At 43.5% G+C, this 19,992-nt stretch overlaps 1 protein-coding gene across 8 annotated transcripts in view; it reads right to left on the reverse strand.

Moving 5' to 3' along the window:
* Positions 1-19,992, reverse strand: part of LOC143207827 (uncharacterized) — a 228,520-nt gene that overhangs the window by 2,367 nt on the left and 206,161 nt on the right. For 5 of the 8 annotated variants that reach the window (XM_076421647.1, XM_076421644.1, XM_076421643.1 and 2 more), the window contains 12 exons: positions 6,136-6,978; positions 5,464-6,009; positions 4,334-5,108; positions 3,911-4,084; positions 3,613-3,783; positions 2,696-3,007; positions 2,184-2,505; positions 1,823-2,069; positions 1,048-1,231; positions 730-946; positions 457-648; positions 125-372 (listed from right to left, as the gene is read on the reverse strand). In XM_076421647.1, coding sequence (XP_076277762.1) covers positions 125-372; positions 457-648; positions 730-946; positions 1,048-1,231; positions 1,823-2,069; positions 2,184-2,505; positions 2,696-3,007; positions 3,613-3,783; positions 3,911-4,084; positions 4,334-5,108; positions 5,464-6,009; positions 6,136-6,461 — 3,714 coding nt within the window. In that variant the 5' untranslated portion in view covers positions 6,462-6,978. Of the gene's footprint in view, positions 1-124; positions 373-456; positions 649-729; positions 947-1,047; positions 1,232-1,822; positions 2,070-2,183; positions 2,506-2,695; positions 3,008-3,612; positions 3,784-3,910; positions 4,085-4,333; positions 5,109-5,463; positions 6,010-6,135; positions 6,979-15,346; positions 17,716-19,992 lie in introns of all 8 variants that reach the window. The other 3 variants (XM_076421648.1, XM_076421646.1, XM_076421642.1) reach the window with 2 other exon arrangements.

A 19,992-nucleotide genomic window follows, 5' to 3' on the forward strand; every position in this document is an offset into this window, starting at 1 on the left:
GCATGCAGCGGTTAATGAAACGTGTGATGGATGAGCTGATTGGAAGTGGTATCGGAAATTGAAAATTCTTCGAGTGCAGTTATATGAGTTAATGGTAAAGGTTTAGAAACTTTTTGTTACCTACTTTTATTACCTGATTCACCATTGAATTCTGATTGAATTTCCCTTGATCGCTTTTTGTGCTGCCCGTCAAATTGCTGCTAGATTTACTGTTGCTCGAGTTATTGCCCAGGGAGACGCAGCTTCTTCTTTTCGTTGAATCTGGCGATTCTGCAGGACTGTACTGCGTAGAGAGAGGATTTAAAATGGCAGACGATGGTTTTGTCTCTGCTGTTGAATTCGAGGTAACCGAAGTAGCACTACTACTTCCACCTACATCATAAAGAATTAAAAAAGTATGCAGATTTCAACGTAATACCTCGTAATGTTCAGCATTTTCAGGTAAATTAAACCAACCTCCATTAATACCAGGTCGGAGAATTCGTTGATTAGCAGAGTGTTCTTCAAGAAGCCTCACTACTGTGTCATGCCCACTCTTAGCAGCTACCTTAATTGCATTTCGGCCACAATGATCAGAATGACTGGGATCAGCACCATGATTTAGAAGTGCACGTACACAGTGTTCGTGGCCTTCTTGTGCAGCTATACCTAATTTAAATTAATAAATATGGACAAAAACGTTGTTAACTTAGTAGGTGATGCTTGTCTATGAAGGCGCATGCATCTTACCTAAAGCTGTTGCACCTTGATTGCAAGTATGATCAGGAGTAGCTCCATGCTCTAGAAGTAGTCTGACAATGGCAGCATGTCCTTGCCAGGCTGCAGAATGAAGAGGAGTTCGATTCTCGTTGTCGCAGGCGTTTACATTGGCAGCACCTTCTGTCAACAGTAGGGCTACCATCTCAACGTGTCCTTGCCAAGCACTCACATGCAGAGGTGTTCTTCCCTACAAAGTTGCAACGCATTTATCGATTTGGATCTTCGATACATGAATAGAAATCGACGAGGAAAACTAATATTAGAATGGAAATACACATGGTCACTCACTTCTGAATCTCTACTTTCTACATCAGCGCGCGCATGTTCCAGTAAAAATCGTGCCATTGCTAGCCTGTTTTCCAAGGCAAGAATGTAGAGAGTACTTCTGCCGTCCGCGTCTTTTGCGTTGACATCAGCATTGTGGGCTAATACTACTCTGACAGTGTCATAATGCCCTTCCAGAGCTGCAAGTCTGTATTCAGTTTTATTGATAAAAGAATAGTTTATAAAATGAACGGTAAGAGAACATTTTAACCTTCCGTCGGGCGCAACCGATCTGAGAGGCACAGCGCGATCATTTAGGTACACCCCCCCCCGGCGACCTTGGCACTTGGCGCTCCCAGTAGCTGCCTGTTTTGACGTGCTCTAAGGATCCTTCCCACTTTTTTGTTCAGATAAGCTATACATACATTTCTTTGCATCGACCCATTGCCATTTCTTTAATAGACCGGTCTGCAGCCAACGTGTGGCACATTTTAGCACAATTAGAAGGTTTCTCAACCCCATTCAACTTAGCCTCCCAGGTTCAACAGAAAGTATCGTAAAGTCGCAGTGCCGAAGGTTCAGGTAGCAAGTAAGTAGCAAGTAAGTACCCCCCACCCTTGGGGTGGGCCCAAAAGAGCGGCCCTACGAGTATAGACGGCACCAAGAGCACTATTTCCCTAACAGCAGTGGTATAAATGAACTTAATTAGGTGTTTATCAGGTTTTTTGAATGTGTTCCCGTCAAGCACATTGCGCCCGACGGAAGGTTAATTCTCTGGAGGCCAAGACTAGAGGAGCACCTTAGAGCAGTCTTCCCATCGTGAGCGTGTTGATCAATCGGCGCGCTATGCTGATCTAATAGTCTTTCAACGAGTGTATAGTGTCCCTCTTGTGCTGCAAGCATCAAGGCTCCCTTGCCATCATTGTCCGTTTCATCAATTTTGGCACCAGCCTCCAGCAATGCTTCGCAAACATCGATGTGACCTTCGAAGGCCGCGTAGTGCAGGGGAGTCCAGCCTGAATTGTCTCTGTGTTGTTCATCTAAGCCTAGAATATCGTAATCCATATTTTCTCTTTATTCTTCAATTATAAGACTCGATTCGCGTAATTGTCCTGCCAAGAGTAAAATAGAATATACAATCTCGGAGCAGGGATCTGTACCTCTGTCCAGCAATTGCTTCACCACATCAGTGCCACCCTGGGCAGCAGCCACACTGAGGACGGTCCTGCCCTCGTTATCAATGCTGTCAACGTAACATCCCCAGAATAACAGAAGGGCAACAACCGATCCATGACCCATACTGGCTGCTGCCCACAAAGGTGTACGTCCAGTAGCGTCGCAATGATCCACGTCCGCTTCGTATTCCAAGAGCAGTTCACAGACATCTCTGTGGCCTTCGAATGCTGCTACCAGCAACGGGGTCATACCGTCTTTGTCTTGATGATCAACTGCAGCTCCCCTCTCCAGTAATATTGTGACCACCTGTGACGCAGAGTAACATTCATTCATTTAGATGTAAAAACCAATTGTGTGATTTACATATGTATTCTGGTATTGTATATCTAATAAGCCAGACTGTGTTCCGATGCCTTTATACACAAAAGGAAACAGTAAAAGTTAACGTTTGTTGTTCTTCTTAGATGTACTTTTAACAGAGTAGTATCAGACGAACCTTTGCATAGCCATGATTGGAAGGGACACACAAAGCAGCGACACTGAGGGCTGTTCTACCGTCGCTATCGGCATGATCGATCTCCGCGCCGAAGTCTAGAAGGTGTTCGACTATCTCGCTATGACCCATGTAGGCAGCAGCAATTAAAGCGGTTCTGCCTTCGTCATCCGTTCTGTTGACGTCGGCGCCGTGCTGCAGAAGCGCTTTAACGATGTCTTCGTGGCCACCCCACGCAGCTGCTCTCAGAGCCGTTCGTTGATCCCAGTCAGCGCAATCCACTATCGCACCGTGCTCCAACAGCATTTCGACCACCTACGTGATTACGCGCGTTCTTTGTTACCTTTTTATTTATGATACAGTATTTAGAAAATCAGGATTGTTAGAAACCTGGGTAGATCAGAGAAAGTGGGAAACAATAAAGAAAGAGCTGCCAGTATTTAGAAAATGCGTGTCAGTGGGAGAATCAGGATAAGTATTACAAGGTACCTCACCTGGCTTGAGCACTTTAAACATATCCCAGTCACGTGTTCCTCTGAACTTCTTTTCCATCATCAATAGTAAGCGAGACATTTGAATTGCTCAAGTTAGGTGGGGCGCTCTGTATATTAGCTAGTAAACGCTAGTAACTTGAAGCAGTGGCGCACCCAAGGGGGGGGGGGGGCAGGGGGCCAAGTCCCCCCACAAGAAAAAATGTTTAGCTTCCAAAATTAAAATCGCGGAATAGCCCTTGACAGATATGTTGGCTAAAAAAAAGGTCATCACGCAAAACCTAGGGCTGGGTTCAACTCGCACCCCCCCCCCCCAAGGTTGCATCCAAAGAATAAATATTAGACAAGAGAGAATGTAAGAGGAAAATGTAATACTGTTTTTTTTTCGAAATCAACTGTACGCATTATTGATTTTCTAACGTGAATCACCTGAGTATGTCCTCCCCAGGCTGCAGCCCTGAGGGCGGTCCAACCATCGCAATCCGCATGATCCGCACAAGCACCAGCAGCCAGAAGCACACGTACCACATCTGCGTAGCCGTGCCTGGCGGCTAAATTCAAGGGTGTCTGACCATGGCGATCTGTAGCTTCCAGTTTCGCCTGAAACGGTGAGAAATTCTTAATATATCACGCGGCGACCGCAGCTACACTCGATAGTTGTTCTAGTTTAATTTCATTTCAATGTTCTCGGCGGATGAGCTTATTACGTTGGTAAATGGAAATTCACCTGAGGGCAGGTTGTTAAAGCCAACTCCAACAAAGATGCATTGCCATCTGCAGCAAGTGTGTGCAGCACTGTTCGTCCGCAAGAGTCTGTTTGATTGATGTCTCCGCTCTCACCGAGTAGTTCTGTTAACGGCTCGCTGGGAGACTCATCCATTGGGCTAACATCTTGCGAGACCTTTCGCAACAAGGTACGGTAATTATTATTCAATTTTATGATTCAATCTTCAATTATTATCATGCATTTATACAAAGCGCTAAATGAAGACAGATTGACGAAGGACAAAACGATACACGTCTGCAAGAAAGAGCGATTATAGTAGAGGTGTGCGTGAATCCGAAAATCTCGGGTACCCTATGTCGAGCTCTCCAGATTTTCGGGTTCTCGCACATCTCTGTTAAATAGTAAGACTGGCGATTGTATTACCTGACTAGAAGAAACAGCATCCTTGTTGGCTTCGTCTTCCACAACCTTCTCAGACGGTTTAGCTCCAGCGTCGATAAGTAATCTTAATAGCTTGACTTCTTGTCTGGGCCAAAGGATACACTCGGAGCTGTCTAGGTAGCAATCTTCGATCGGTGCTCCGCTACCAACCATCCAGAGTACCTGAAGGCTATGAACATCCAAATTGCAGTTCGTGGTCGCTACATTGGTAATAGATCGTTGGAGGTGCTGTCCCAATACGCAGATCTCATCAGGATTTAGGTCTGGCCCGCGAAGGGTGTAGTAAGCAGCCAGCATGGCGTGGCCCTCGATGGCGGAACAGAGATACTTTTGGGTACAGTGTTTGACGTCGAGCAGCCATTCGGCGAAGCTGTGGTGGAACAGCATCAGCGCGCCAGCACGGGACACCGAGATGACTCTTCGTAAGAGGTGGAGGCGCCGGTTGAAGTCTTCGATGGTGATGCCTGTGCAGGCGGTCTTCACGCATTTGTAGAGGATCTCTTGAGTGATAGGCAATTTGGCAGCGAGAATCACGTTCAGCAGCGGTTGGACTTTGGCGAATTGCTTCCTGCTGAAGAGTCTTTGGCACAGCCAAAGGTAGAGACCGTTCAGGGTGCCTGGTATTTCGCGGACCTCCCGCAGAACGATGAAGTTCTCGGCCACGCCGTCGAGAACCTTCTCCAGGTACAGAAAACAGCCGTTGCTCTTGATGTGTAGCTGGTTCAGCATCTCGGCCGTGTCGCACGAGATGTGCTGCCTGAATAAACGAAAGACAAACATTGGTTCGTTGGCTATAATAAACTAAAGCAGTTCAGACCAGACCATTGAATACGACCCCCGCTATACTCTCTTCCGTATGCGATTCACTTTTATTCATACCTCCATTGCACTCACACTTCGCACGCACACGTCAATCTCACTCGCTCATATTTTTGATGGTGGGGGAATAGGCGAAGGGGAAATTATGTGGTTCACGCGGCGGAACAGTTCGTCACCCTTGAACTAAGGGATTGTAAGGAGTATAAGAGGATTAAGTCTTTGAGATATTTGGATTGTACATTATATCCTACAATCCGTTTCTATGAAAGCGCAACAGTGAAATCTTCATTTACCTGAGCGCATCTTCTTGATCCAACCGGGCAAGAATGTACTGCTGAACGTCTCGGACCACATGTGACTTCCTCAGATCGTCCAACGAGATCTTACGGAATCCAGTGAACATCCTCGAGATCGTTTTACTCTGACGTCGAGCAGTACAAACCAGCAGCAGCCACTGCGGGAAGAGGTGGTGGTGATTGGCCAACAGTTCGGCAATTGTCCTACTAACGTTCTCATTCTCCCTTCTCGAGTCTCTGGTACCGGTCTGCGGAGGATTCAGGGTCTGACCCTCGTCGATAGAGTCGACCAACAAGAACAAGCAGCTCTTCGGCGGTTCGACTTCCAACAGAGGGAACAGCAGTGCCTTCTTCAATGCGTCATCAGGATCTCTGTCGAGGACGTCCGGTTGCAATGCGGCCTGTATCTCGGGATCTGTTCGGAGTTTCTCGGCATAGGCTTCCGCCACCGCTTCTCTGGAAGTTAACGGGACTGTGGAGGCGTTGTTGGTGGTGGTGGTTGTCGTTGCGGTGCTACCGGGTGTCGGTGAGTTTGGCGACGCCCTGCGAAAAAAAGAGATCAAACTGAACAGTGTTCTTCCATGCTTTACGGACTCTGACGAATCAGTGTGAAGCCAGAAGCAAGGTAAAGAATCCCCCTTCCCTATTTTTCCATGGACTATAACCAACCTGTGAATCCCATCCGAGCTAGCCTGTAGAAGCTGAGCGACCAGTGATCTGACGAACTGCGCCGGCGACAAGGAAGCCTCGCTTCTGGCTTGGCAGAAGTGCCTGGCGAGCAGTCTCCTGTTCAAGGACCTCTGGTGCCTAGCGTTCGCGCTGGTGGATGGCCAGGCTAGCTCGGCGCAGAGCGCGGTCTTTCCGCTTCCTGGTCCACCGACGATCAGCGCGCCGCAGGTCTTCGAGGCTGGCCTCTGCTCCAGGCAATGGGACAGCTTGACGAACGCCCATTCGCGACAGAAGAATCGCTTCTTCTCGATCACCGGCGCCGCCATTCTCGGGCTCTTGGACTCCCTCGTTTTGTAACACTTAACCGATAAACTGGATAATAGTAAACTTGGTGATATTACTCTTCGTTGCTCGTCAGGATTCTGTACATGTCGATCTCCGGGGAGATCTCCGCTGTCATATCAAAGTTCTCTCGATATTTCAAGTTCGAAGTAGGTCGTGCGCGTCAGGAGGAAAGAAGAGATCTATCAGGCCGTTGGTAGGATGATTCTGTACGTCGTCGATTGGTATTCTAGGCGTCTGTGGCTCTCTCTCTCTCTCTCTCTCTCTCTCTCTCTCCGCATCAACACCCAGTATTCGAAGCCCAACGAATCGGTGGAGAATAGCGACCCAGCCGAGTCTAGATTAGCCGCGACGTGCCGCAACTATGCTCGATGTCCGTGTACTCTGACGAGGAGTCGTTGGTCGGAGCCCCAGGGGGCTCTGAGGCTTCCTCGGCCTCCATTCAGCCTTCTCATCGCCTCGTCGCGGACCAGCACCGCGTTTCGTATCGTTGCATTCTACCTGAAACACCGGGAACAACAACGTTTTTATTAGACCCTGCGGAATATGTCGCGAGACTTCTTAATTTACTACAGGGAGGACACCTTGATTGGTACACCGTCTTCGAGGGGATATAACGAACGCGAAATTAAGAGAGCACCTGTCTACCCAAAGTAATTAAAGGGATCTCCGTTATTTCCCTCGGTAATGATTTGCATCGGAAGCACACTAGTCTAACTCGTCTTAACGAGTTTAAGGAAGAGCAGAGAATTTTTGTATGGACGAGAAACAATATTGTTAAAAAGTTCGAAATTCGATAGGCTTTCCCATGGTTCTTCGTCGTATTCACGATTCAACGGGGTTCGGTATCCTCATCCGAAAGCGAAGCGTTTAATTCGAATTCTTCGCGGGACGAAAGTGAAATTCTGTCGCGTCTGATGGAAAGCTCGAATTCCGCAGCCGAGTTCCTCGCGACGTAGCGGGCGATCTAAAATTCGCATTAAATGGCCGTAATAATTGTCTGTCCGCAGGAGGAAGCGAGGAGATGGAATTACTAGAAGGACTCTAGACGAGCGAGAAGCGAGGATGGGTTAATGACAAACTAGTTCCCCTAATGAGAAGGAGATCCGCACGGATGTTGGTGGCGGACTTTTCTAATTATTAACGTTGTTTACGCCTGGTGTGTCTCTCCTCCGTGTAAATCTTGACTGCTCGTAATTGCGCGAGAAAGTGGAAATCCGCCTCCACGTTCGTCATTACAAAGCACGGAACAATTTCTCGCATTTGTTGTTCTCTCCTTTACATCGCCGATCGTTCCCTGTTTCGCCACCAACCACTCGAAAGATATACGGTCATTTTGCTTTGTTAATTGCTTAGCTAAAGTCATTATGAACATGAATATGCATACTGCCATATTACTATTATCGAATGAAACACAGAACGTGGTCAATAAATACCCCGTTAAATCAGTAACAATAATCCGAGCAAGTATTGTATAGAAAAATACACGTTTATTGTATGAAAATGATACAAAATATTTTATTCGAAGTATTTCCCATCGGTAGTTATACATTTTTCCCATCTCTCTGACAGTTTGTGGATGCCACGCCAAAAAAACTGTTCCTCTTTTGAGGCAAACCAGTAATCGCGCCATTTTCGTACATTTTCGTAAGATGTGAAGCGCTGCTTAGCGAGTGCGTCTCCCATCGATGCAAATAAGTAATAATCGGATGGAATCAAGTCTGGTGAGTAAGCCGCATGCGAAAGAATCCCCAACTAAACGCCTCAATTGTTTCCTTGAGCGGTTTCGCTGTGTATGATAGTGCATTATCATGAAGAAAAGTCACTTTGTGATTCACGTGGAACCCATTTTCCCTTTCAAACGTATGGAGACGGCTTCTCGTGTCACATTTAATTGATCCACGAGTTGTTGTTGCGTTTGAGCGCCATCCTCATCTAACAAGCTTGCAATTCGCTATCTTCAAACTTTTTCGGTGGTCTTCCATGTTCTACGTTTCTCACGTGAAAATCGCCATTTTTTAATATTTAAACCACTCAAAGCACTGCGATTTACCAAGAGCATGCTCACCGTAAGCTTCGACAAGCATTCGATGCAATTCTGCAGCAGTTTTCTTCGAATGGTAACAGAAAATCAATGCTGTCCGCAAAAATCGACATGTTCAACGCTATTAAAAACTATGCTGTTGTATGAAAGTTGTATGATATGAGTTGAAAATCTTTGTCAAATGTCAAAACAAGAAAATGGCGTCAATGACGTGGTTTGACGGTAACTACATTGACAGCTAGCGCTGTGTATGGGCAAATTCCGGTTTCATATTTACAGACCTGGTATATCGAGTCCGCGCAAGGGATAGACGGCGAACAATGCGTCCCCCGTATCATACATCGAACCTTTCCGTTCCTCCTCCACGAGGCCGAGTAATTAGGTGATCCGACTCTTGGACAACGGCGTGATTATGCGGTGGAATCGGTGAAAGGGAGGAGAGGTTCGCGCTCTCATACGCGATTCATAATTATCGCGGCGCCCGTTCTTTTCCGCGGCGAAGCGAGTCCATCCGGCCGGGAAGGGGGGAGGAAATTAACTAGACGCGCACGTAATTAAAGCAATTTGTCAGGGGACACCCCCGATGATGCAAATTACGAGTGACGTTTCCGAGATGATTGTCGCGGCGCGCTTGTTACGACCGCGCGCTGAGAGCAGGACTGTTACGTTGTTTTCATGGAATTGTTGATGGTTACTTCGCGCGATAGAGTTGCGGGTTTAATAATCGAATACATGATCATCGGAGAGCAAATACGTAACACACAGAATATTCATGATATTCCGTGATTTACATTACGTTAGAGCGAACGGAGAACTTCCACGCTGTTGTCGTTGATGTTGTAAAGCGAATGAAAATAAAATCGTGACTCAAATCAGATTGAAAACGAACTGTTTAGTATATTAATAAGAATGACGAACGTGTACTGCATTTTATAATAGAAGTAACGGCGGTCTCACATAGTTCAGCAACAAATTTTCTTGTAATTCTGTAAGTTCGATTCAGATTTTCAAAGTTAACACATTACCGACCGGTGATTATTGCATAATTTTGAAAAATCTATGGCACATGCCTGAACACTTTTTACTGGAACGTTCAATAGCAACAGCAATTTTCATTTTGAACTAACAAGTCACCCTCGATAAAGTCATCTAATAGTTTCATTCAAGATCGCAATGTAGAAGAAAATTTCTATGCTTTCCTTCGGTACAGCACAATTATTGAAAATCCTATTAATAGGCTTCCGGTAGGTAAAGTGTTAAAAGACATTCGTACCATAATCTCATCCATGTCCAAACTTCACCACTTTGTCGCATTGGCTGGAGATAAATTTTGCAGTAAAATGTACGGCAGTGAAGGTGTTAATAGAGGACATAAATTTCAATTTAATCCTCGTATGTACGAGTAAAGCGCGAAAGATCAAAACGCGAGTATGTATTATATTTGCAGTCGACCTCGAGAGCGATACTATTTGAGGAGTTCCGGGAGCGTTCGGATTCGATCGACAGGAAATCGCTTCGGGACTTCTGTGTTTAGATATGCAGAGTTGACGGAGGAAGTATAACGCATGTTATTCCAGTTGCATGAATCATCGGCAATAGCACGAAAGTAATCGTTTTGCTCCGCAATGAATAAATGCTTTTGGTACATTGAAGTACATTTGCACAAAAGACCTAGTTCATTCGTGGAGTTTCAAAGAAATAAGTCAGCACAGTATCTTGTATCGAGAAGAAAGGGTGAAGTGGAATGTAAAATATTTTAAATCACTGGCACAATGTAAAATTAACATATCACTCATAAAGTCTCCAGTCTAACTAAGAAAAACAAATTTCTTTTTAGAAATTCCACTTTATTCATCATCATACTCTCCTTCAAGAGTGATGCATTCATTCCAACGCTCCTCTAACTTTTCGATGCCCTTTATGTAAAACGATTTGTCTTTGCTCTCAAAATAAGCCTCAGTTTCGGCAATCACTTCTCCATTTCAGCCAAATTTCTTTCCCTGGAGCATCTTTTTCATGTCTGCGAAAAACCAGTAGTCGCTTGGGGGCCAAATCTGGAGAGTACGGTGTGTGGGGAAGCAATTCACAAGCGTAATTCGTCGCGTTCTGAATCGTCGACGCGTGGTTGTTTCTGGTCCGGTGTGAGCAAACGCGGCACCCACTTCGAAAGCAACCAGCGCATGCCCAAATTTTCATGTAAAATTGTACAGACACTGCCTTCTGATATCTTCAAGGTGTCAGCTATCTCACGCAACTTCATTTTACGGTCTTTTAAAACTATTTTGTGGACATTTTTTATGTTTTCCGGAACAACTGTCGATTTTGGGCGACCAGAGCGTTCAGCATCATCGGTGCTTGTACGACCGCGTTTAAATTCAGCATACCAGTCGATAATAGTTGATTTCCCTGGTGCAGAGTCCCTATAATGCTTATCAAGCCACTGTTTGGCTTCAACAGTATTTTTCCCCATCAAAAAACAGTGTTTAATCAACACACGAAATTCTTTTCTAACCATTGTCTTGAAAATTACAAAACTGGGGTCACTAAAACGACTGTAACCTCTAAACTAACGGTTAGAATGCCATGCAGTTTTGACACGTACTGTTTGAAGGATAGTACTACCCGGAAATCACGTGGGTCTGTCAACAATGTTGCCATATATGTGTCGGACCGGGGACTTATTGAGTGATGTGTTAGAACAGAAAATGTCTTCGTCCGCAAGGGATGAAGATATGGGTCGAAAGTGACCCGGTATTGGCACGCTATGTCGCAGTTTTCTCAGTCGACGGTGTTGCAGGGTTAATAGACAGTATTCCGCGGGAATGAGGATTTAGTAGGAAGTTAGCGGACTGTGTTCGTTCCCGCTATTTTGTCACTTAGAATCGTCAAGGGAGGCGTCCGGACGCGAGCACGTTCTTGAATCCCGGCGCGATTTTAACGAACCCCGTTTCAATCCGGCGCCGGAGGATCGCAGGCGGCGCGTAAACGGGTTTCCTCGGGTTCCGCGCGTTTTAATTGCTGTAAATCTGTCCCACGTCGGGCGTGAGAGAGCTCCGCCAAAACGCGGGGGTGCGTTTGTCCTCCCTTAAGGTCGATTCACATTAGAGACACGGTCGTCACTCCTGCGAATACACAGAGCGTGCGACTGCGTATGACAATTTAAAAGTTCGAGAAGTTGAGCTAACAACGTGGGCTGCGTAGCCCGGAAATGAAGAATTCGTTTTACGGGGTGTTATCATCCCTGAGGAAATTTAAATTTTTTATTTCCATAGAAGTAGAAAGAAAATTTATATTTGTTTACTTTAATGATAAACACTGTCAAATCACAACCAAATTAGACACACTCTTTTCAAGATTGATGCACGCAGCAACACGATTTTATTACTTAGAGAGTGATTTCGAAAAAATAAATATTTTGTAAAGCAGTAAGTAGTGATGGGCATTATCGACTAAATTCAACTATCGACTAATTACTATTTAGTTACTACATACTATCGAATATTTAGTCGATAGTTTTTAGTCGACTGAAATTTCGTTTTAGTGGTTATACGTCTAGATTGCGGGCTATAGTCTATGCCTACGTATAGATCTCATTTCTCACTCACTCTTACAGCATTGTACTGCAGTGCTCACTTAGTATTATAGGCACAGTAAGAATAAATTGGGGTAAATATACCAGACAATAATTAAATAATTAATAATAATAAAAATAATTTTTTTATAATTTTTAATAATTCGATATCGCTAATGAGTGAATGTATTTGATAGTAAATCTTATAAAATTTATTCAAAACATCCGCCGTTAAAATTCAACCAATAGCTCGATAGTTTAAGCGACTGATTCAGTAACTGAATTTAGTCGATAGTTTTCAGTCGTTTACAGGTTATTCTCGTATTTACTCTTATTCTCGATGTTCGCTAGTTAAATGAATAGTAGGACAGTATGGGACAGTACAGAGATATTAAATTTCGTGATTGAATGATTTTGTCTTTATTTAATAATAAATTCATACACTACGTTATAAATATAAATGTACACAATTTATTTATATCACATATATAGTTTATATTGCATAAATAGCAATAAGATTTTAACATCCAATATGAATTAAAGTATTGAAATATCTATTACATATTTCATTACTTGCATATTTGCACGTCCTGTCATAATTATGTATTTCTAACCTTTTCGTTTCATCGTCTGACACTGACATTTGAAATTTCAAGATGGCGACGTGTAAACAGTCGACTGAAAATAGTAACCCCACCACTACTAAATTCAGTCGATAGTTTAAAAAATCAGTCGACTGAAAATAGTAGTTGAATACTATCGATTTAGTCGATAGTTTTTAGTCGATGGTGCCCATCACTAGCAGTAAGCTATACTTCTCATGTGAATCAACCTTTAGGTACTCGAGTTGTCTCTCTCTTCGCTTCCATCGTGCGGCGATCAATTGTTCGAGACCCTCGCGGACGACTCTCAGAGATATCCGAAAAACGCAATTAAAACAGATCGTCTGGATCTCCGTGCAATAAAAGTCGCGACGAGGTTGTGTGTGTGTGCGATTCGGCGGATTGCTATTACTCAAATACTATCAACTAATGCGGCCCCTAACTCCTTTATTTTTCAGAGAGTAACGCAGCGGTAGATCTAGAATGGTGACTATCAGACGGATGTTTGACATCCGCTGCCATCATTCTAGTCAAGATTTATTGGTCGAAATGGGGACCGTGGCAGGTCTAGAATTCGCGGGGATCACGAGGATTTGGTATCAGTTGTGACATTTCAAACACGATAAGGCGAAACCGCCACCACGGACAGCACGGTCGGCGATAAATTTTGAATGCTGCACGTACGAGCGCGACAATGAAGAGATGATTCACGGGTGTCGTGTAATTTGAGCAAAACGGCATGATCGTGGGAGGTCTCGCGTTGTCCTCTTTAACGACTGGTTTAATAACGAGCCGGCGACGCGTGTGTGCGAACGTGCGTCCGAGGACAAGGAACTTTTTAGCATACGAAGATTTATTGGACTAGATGGAAGTAGAATGCACGTTAAGAACCATATAAATGTACACGATACAGTGGAATATAATTCACGGCGCAAAAGAAATATATTACTACTAGGTGCGTAAAAACACTTTAAACTCCGTTTCCTCAGGAACGAAAGCCAATCCTGAAGAACGCTAAAATCTATATATGGAGTCATAACTTTTTAGTGGACACTTAAAAATTAACGTTTACGACGGTATGCTGAGCAAGTCAAATTTTATGGAAAAACTGGAATGGTGGTCAATCGATTTGGCTTGTGAACGGATTATTGATCGACGCTGTAATGAGAGACAGAAAGAGAAGGAGAGATCGATCCGCGGAGACTCGAATTCCTGGAGACAAGAGAATAGGAAGTTGCAGGTTCCTGGGCGAGATCGAAGGCTATTCAATCTCGATGGATGAAGACGTATCCCAGGACCGAATCTGCAACATCTGTACAAGCTTATTCGTGTCAGATGATAAGCCGGGATACCGGTGGCAACGGAACGACACTGACAAGATTGGGGTTGCCCTGTAGTCCCCGAGGTCGTCTATCCGTCGTGAATTTAATGAACGGAGTGCATCGTCGCGGGCTAGACATGCCTCTGTCCAAATACGGGGGCCACCACTGTTCTGCCTGGCAGCCTCAAGTGGGTCAAGTCTGCCTTGACTTCGCTTTGTATGAATTTTAAACAGCCGCCGCAGCTGGAGCGGGGCTTTTGCAACATTTATGCCCGGTCGCGAGCTGCTCCGACATCCCCATGGACGGATGTTTTAATACCTTCGCTATCGGGCGCCCGAGTGCCAAGAAAATGTTACCGAGCTACCTAGCTCCATACTAATTAGAAGACGAAACCCGCTCGGCGAATGTCCGATCGGAAAAACTGGAAATGGAATATATTGCAGAGGACAGACACACGGCAGCTCCGAGAATTCTATAGAGGATCCTAGAAATAGATTCGAATTCGATCGGAAGATGAAACGGCACACCCTCGAATTTTTTACATTTTCGGAACACAGAATTTCATCAAATCTGTTATAAGATACATCGTAAAATAGCTTCGGGTGCAAAAGGTCAATAGTCGGAAGATACTATATCGATACAGTGCCGTAACGACGGTATGAAGCGCCTGTGGCAAGTGTCTAACTTGCGCCTCCTCGTAACCCAAAAATGACAAAAAAATTTTAAATTATAATGTGACAAGTTAAATTTTACTAAATGCAATATATTAAATACTATTAACCTCGTCAAAATGAGTTGGCTGTATATACAATAATGTATTTGTCAAGGTATTTGTATGAATAAATAATCTGTAACCTAAATAAGAACAAATTTTTATTCATATTCAATGACGACAAAATAAAAGAAATATAAAACACAGGTATATGTTAAAATAATATAATAAAACAGTTCAAAATATGTTTTAAAGTAATTTTTCTCGTTTTTTCATTTGCAAACACATCTATTATATCGTCATTATTTAATGTTTCGGCAACATCTTTTTTAATTGATATTATAGACATGTTTATTAATCGCTCTTGTCCGAACGAAGATACGATTTTACAATTTTCAATTTGCTAAACGAACGTTTGCAGGAAGCTGTTGTTCCAGGCATTGTTATGAAAATCCTTAATTCTATGTCTAGATTTGGATACGTGTTTTGCAATGAGAGTTCGTTTTTTCTTGCAAGATTTGTTTTTGCGCCCCAAACCCAGTTGCGGCTCTTTCGCCACGCCCTCGTTGCGGTACTGTATCGATATCACTAAATTATTTAATAATTCAATCTACTCACTTTTCCCAGAAATGCATAAAATTCCCCGTCTATACTTAAGACAGGACTGTTAAAAGTCACGATGCTCAGCGTCTGAAGCGAAATCGATACTAGCCAGCTGGAGACGTCGATGGAAAAAGTGCAGCTCTTTTAGACGATTGCTAAACAAGCACGGTCGCGAAATCGGAGGACAATCCGCTCGTGAAATCGAGTCCTCGTTGGTGTCTTGCAAAATTGAGCTACCCCTTGTCGTTTCACTGTCGACGATAATGGCCTCGAAAACTTCTCTCCCCCGCAGCCTCCCCTGACCTGGTCCCGCAGTTCCCATTCAGGTGAGACATCTCAATTTGCGTGCTTCGTCGGCCACCATCTCCGACAGGTGAGCCTGCCGCTTTATTAAGTAGTGAAATTCGCGCGGCAAGTGGAACGAGCACTGTCATTCCGGCGAAACTAACTTCGGCTCGATTCCCTTTCTCCGCAGAGGTTTGATCCTCATTGTGTTCGGAACGCAACCCCCCGTCGACGGTCCCATTAACCATTCTCTTCTCTCTTTTCTCATTTCTCGCGTCCGCTCTCTCTCTCTCTTTTTCCGTCTCTCACTCCCTTCATTCTCGGCTCTCATCTCTCCCTTTCGAATCAGCCTAGCCCCGCTGTTATCGTCGCAGGCAATAGCAGCTGCTGAAGCGACGTCGTCGACGGTTATCCACTCTTTTCCTTACGCGCACTAATCGGTCCGGCGCACAGTGGGACCTTTCGTCCAAATCGGAGACAAAATCAAAGAACTTTCTGTAGAAATGAGGTGGAGCGATGAAATTTTAAAAAAAATTAAAGCTGAAACTTTGCAGAATATGGGAAAAGTAGGGAGATTATAGTACGAACGTTTCTTAACCTTGAGAAAATTCGTTAAACATGTAGAATTTCAAGAAATCGATTTTGTAATATCCTAAGGTCGTAGACAAATTTTGAGACCAGATTTGAAATCAGCGTGAAAAAATCTACGGGAAATGAAGTACAGCATGTTCAGAAAAAATTTTTTCCGCGCGTGGTATTGGAAAAACCACAATTATCTCGAAATTGTGCAAGTTCAACGAATTTTTTCAACGTTAAAAAACGTTCTTACCATAATCTCCCTATTTTTCCCATATTTTGCAATGTTTCAGCTTTAATTAAAAAAAAATTTCATCGCTCTACCTCATTTCTATCGAAAGTTCTTTGATTTTGTCTCCGATTTGGACGAAAGGTCCTACTATGCGGCGCTGACGCTGGAATCGTTTCCAAATCCGTTCTTTGACGGACGGAGCCGGTAAATACCCGTGAACTGGACATGCGACATTTTTCGATCATTTTTCAATTGTCTGAGGCCCAAGCTCCAAGTTTCCCGATTATGAATATTTTAGGGTTGACTGTTTATTTTCAGAACATACATATTTGTAAGTGATGGAGTCGGGACTCTGTCTTAAGGATGTTCTGGAGATATATAAAAACGCAACAAAATTTTTGAAAATTTGATAAGATATAATTCTTACTAAATTAATGCAATTACCAAAGTTTGTGTTCGATTCACTGCACCGTTTAAGAATTACAGCAACTTAAAGTTTGCACATTTTAACACGTCTTCTTATGGAGAATTCATAAAATTCCACTTCAAACCCTATTTAAACCTTGAAAAAACGCAACTGGAAACTCCAGTTTTTTTTATATGCAGTAAAAATTATGTAATTAATTATGTTCAAAATTTATTAGGATTCACTAAACAGTTACAGAGCAAAAATATTATAAACTGTTACAAAACGTCAAATTTATCGTGTTGTCTCTCACTAGCATGGAAACGCGACAAGTGTAGACCACTGAATATAGCTACAGCGAGTACAGTATTCGCAAAAGTTTAATGCAAAATATACTGATGAATGGTTTTCATTGTCAATATATTGATGGATTTCGAATTTATTGTACTTTTGTCTCCCATTGTACCTCCAGAACATCCTTAAAATGCTTACAAATAAAAAACAAACACACAAACACTGATTTCTCGAGGAAACAGTTTCATTGGTTCAATTTCGTTCCTCGCCGAATATGGTCGCCGACATTAATCTGGAGTTGACTTTCCGACTGTTAATCATGAACAAGACACGGCCTGATACCATTAGCAGTGCACCTCGGTTTAGCATCGAGCGTTCTATCCAGCCGGTCCATTATGTCGCGAATACGAAAGGACTGAAGAAATTGTACGAGATGAAATGTCCAATTAGGGGGGCAATTACCGGCTAACACTTGACTCGCGCACGTTCGCGAACGGCTCATCGTAGTCACTTAATGACAACAACAAAGGGAAGGCGCGCGATGGGTGGCAGCAGGAGCGGCGGACGACGAAACGAGCGGTCTCAAAATTCCTGTAAACAAGGAGAAACCGTCGGTTATCTTGTTAGATCGGGGATGTGACAGGATCGTTAAATGCGATCGCGGCTGATCGTGCCGGCTGCCATATTTGGCTGATTGAGCAACGGCCTCGTTTCAGACAGGTCGGGACATCAGTCTTGGGTCAGTCTGCTTGTATACATACTCGATCCCGGCTTGTACCGATGCACTGCCTTAATCGGATAACAAGCTCGGTATCGGCCAATTTAATTAGTATTGGAAATTGAAACGTTTTAACGGAACGGCGCTAAGATTTCGATCGGAAACGTTCAACAGGCGGGAAACGCGTTCCCGATGAACTGGGCTCTGCTGAATTCTTGAACGATGAGGGCTATCGAGCATTCTTGAATTCATCGGGGATGAGAAATGCGAATTCTTCGACTGCGGAATCTCTAGCGAATTCCCGTGAACTCTTCGGTGGAGTTTATTCGGGACACATTGTTATCTAATCCTTCTATTAGATCTACCGATTGAGCTTCTAGTCACAGAGCTCTCCTGGAGAACGAAACCGTAGAATCCTGCGAGGGAACTTTCTTGAACCTGCGATATTTGCTGAGTCACTGATCGAGTTCGGTATAGTCCTATCGAATCCGAAATTTCCCCGAGCAAGACCTCCTGTAGAACTTGAGAATTTCTTCTCCCCCGAATTCGCAAAGTAATTCTCCTAAACTGATGAACTCTGTTATTTGAACTTCTAAAACACAGGCAACACGAAATCTTTCCTGAACAAGTAATTTTTGACTTTCCTGCATTGTTTTGTATTCTGGCTTTGATGCTAAACGTGCTTCAATAATTCTCTAAGTGTAAATATTGACGAAGATTTTTCATTTGCACATGTTTAAATTAAATTTACACGAAGAATGGCAGGTATTGGCAGCCAAATTGTTCAATTCTTTAAACCTTAATATTAAAGGTTGAAGACAGTGTAAATTAGACCTTGGGCGGTTTTAAGCGATTTTCGTTATCAAAGGTTGAAGAATATTTGAAATGTTGGTCTCCGTTTAGACGTTTATTTCATCCGATCGAAATGCCACCTGTGTGAAACTGTAGCTCATAGTCCACTAATTAAAGTGTAAAAGTTTGGAAATTAAACAAAATTGCAATGCATAAAAAACTGCAATGCAAAATTCACCTTAAGGTCACAAAGTTTAGTGCGGGTTTTCAAAGAATATTTCGACGTCTTCCTGTACTCCAAAACTAGATGAAAGATTTGCTGGTGTTAGAAATGTCAATTTCGAAGTTTTATATTCAGGCCTATGTCGAGAAAATATGTCGTTTCGTCCCACTGTGCGACGGTGTCTGTTATCGTATCGTTAAAATGGTGTCGTTAATATATAAAAACCAATAATATTCGAGGCACGTCTCGATAATCTGATCAATCGGGACAGCTCTCGCGGCTGAAATTCAATATCCCAAAAAGCGCAACGCGAAACGAGTCTCGTTTCCTCGTCACAAACCACCTAATAATCGGCGCGTTATTGTTATTACCGGCACGGGTAATCAAATTCATGGTTGGGAACGCATAATAGCGGTGTTTGTTCCGCACAGCCTCTGGGCGAATACGATCGTTTCTCGGCTGACTGATTGTATCTCCGCGCGCCACGATAAGTGCAACGTGTATTTCCCTCGCGTGAACACCGTCCCCGCCGATAGAGACATAAGACTCGCCAGGCATTACCGTTTGAACCGTTAATTTGAAATTATAATTAATGCCCGGATGATTTACTTCGGCCGGATCAACGGGCCCGCACGATAATTAATGGAGGATGAGAAACGGGGGCGTTCGCTTGTCATTTATACGCGGGGTATTAATTAACAAATTAATTCAACGATGCTACGCGATTTTCTGCGTAGAGCCGGCGCGGCGGATCACTGGAAGCAACCGGTGAATTAATTGCTTGGATTATCGCTGCGGAAATTTATTTATCTGCACCCTTTCTTTTTACACACCGCATAAATATACAGTACGCTCCTGTACAACGCGATCAAAAAATTTTTTACAGAGATTTTATGTGTATGTATCTTCTGAGACGGAGCAAGTATACAGTCTTTTTAAACAATTTTCTTTATCGCGTGGAAGATCGTTTCGAAGGAGTACTTTGAGAGAATTATGTTTTAAATAATCTAAATAACGCATCGTTATGAAACTTTGCAGACGTACAAAGTATTTGTACACATCTTAAAAACGAATAACTTTTTCAAAAGACGTTAGAAGGATTAGCTAATGTATAAATAATTTTTTTATAATTGTT

The sequence above is a fragment of the Lasioglossum baleicum genome, chromosome 4 (assembly GCF_051020765.1).
Source record: "Lasioglossum baleicum chromosome 4, iyLasBale1, whole genome shotgun sequence".
NCBI classification, from domain to species: domain Eukaryota; kingdom Metazoa; phylum Arthropoda; class Insecta; order Hymenoptera; family Halictidae; genus Lasioglossum; species Lasioglossum baleicum.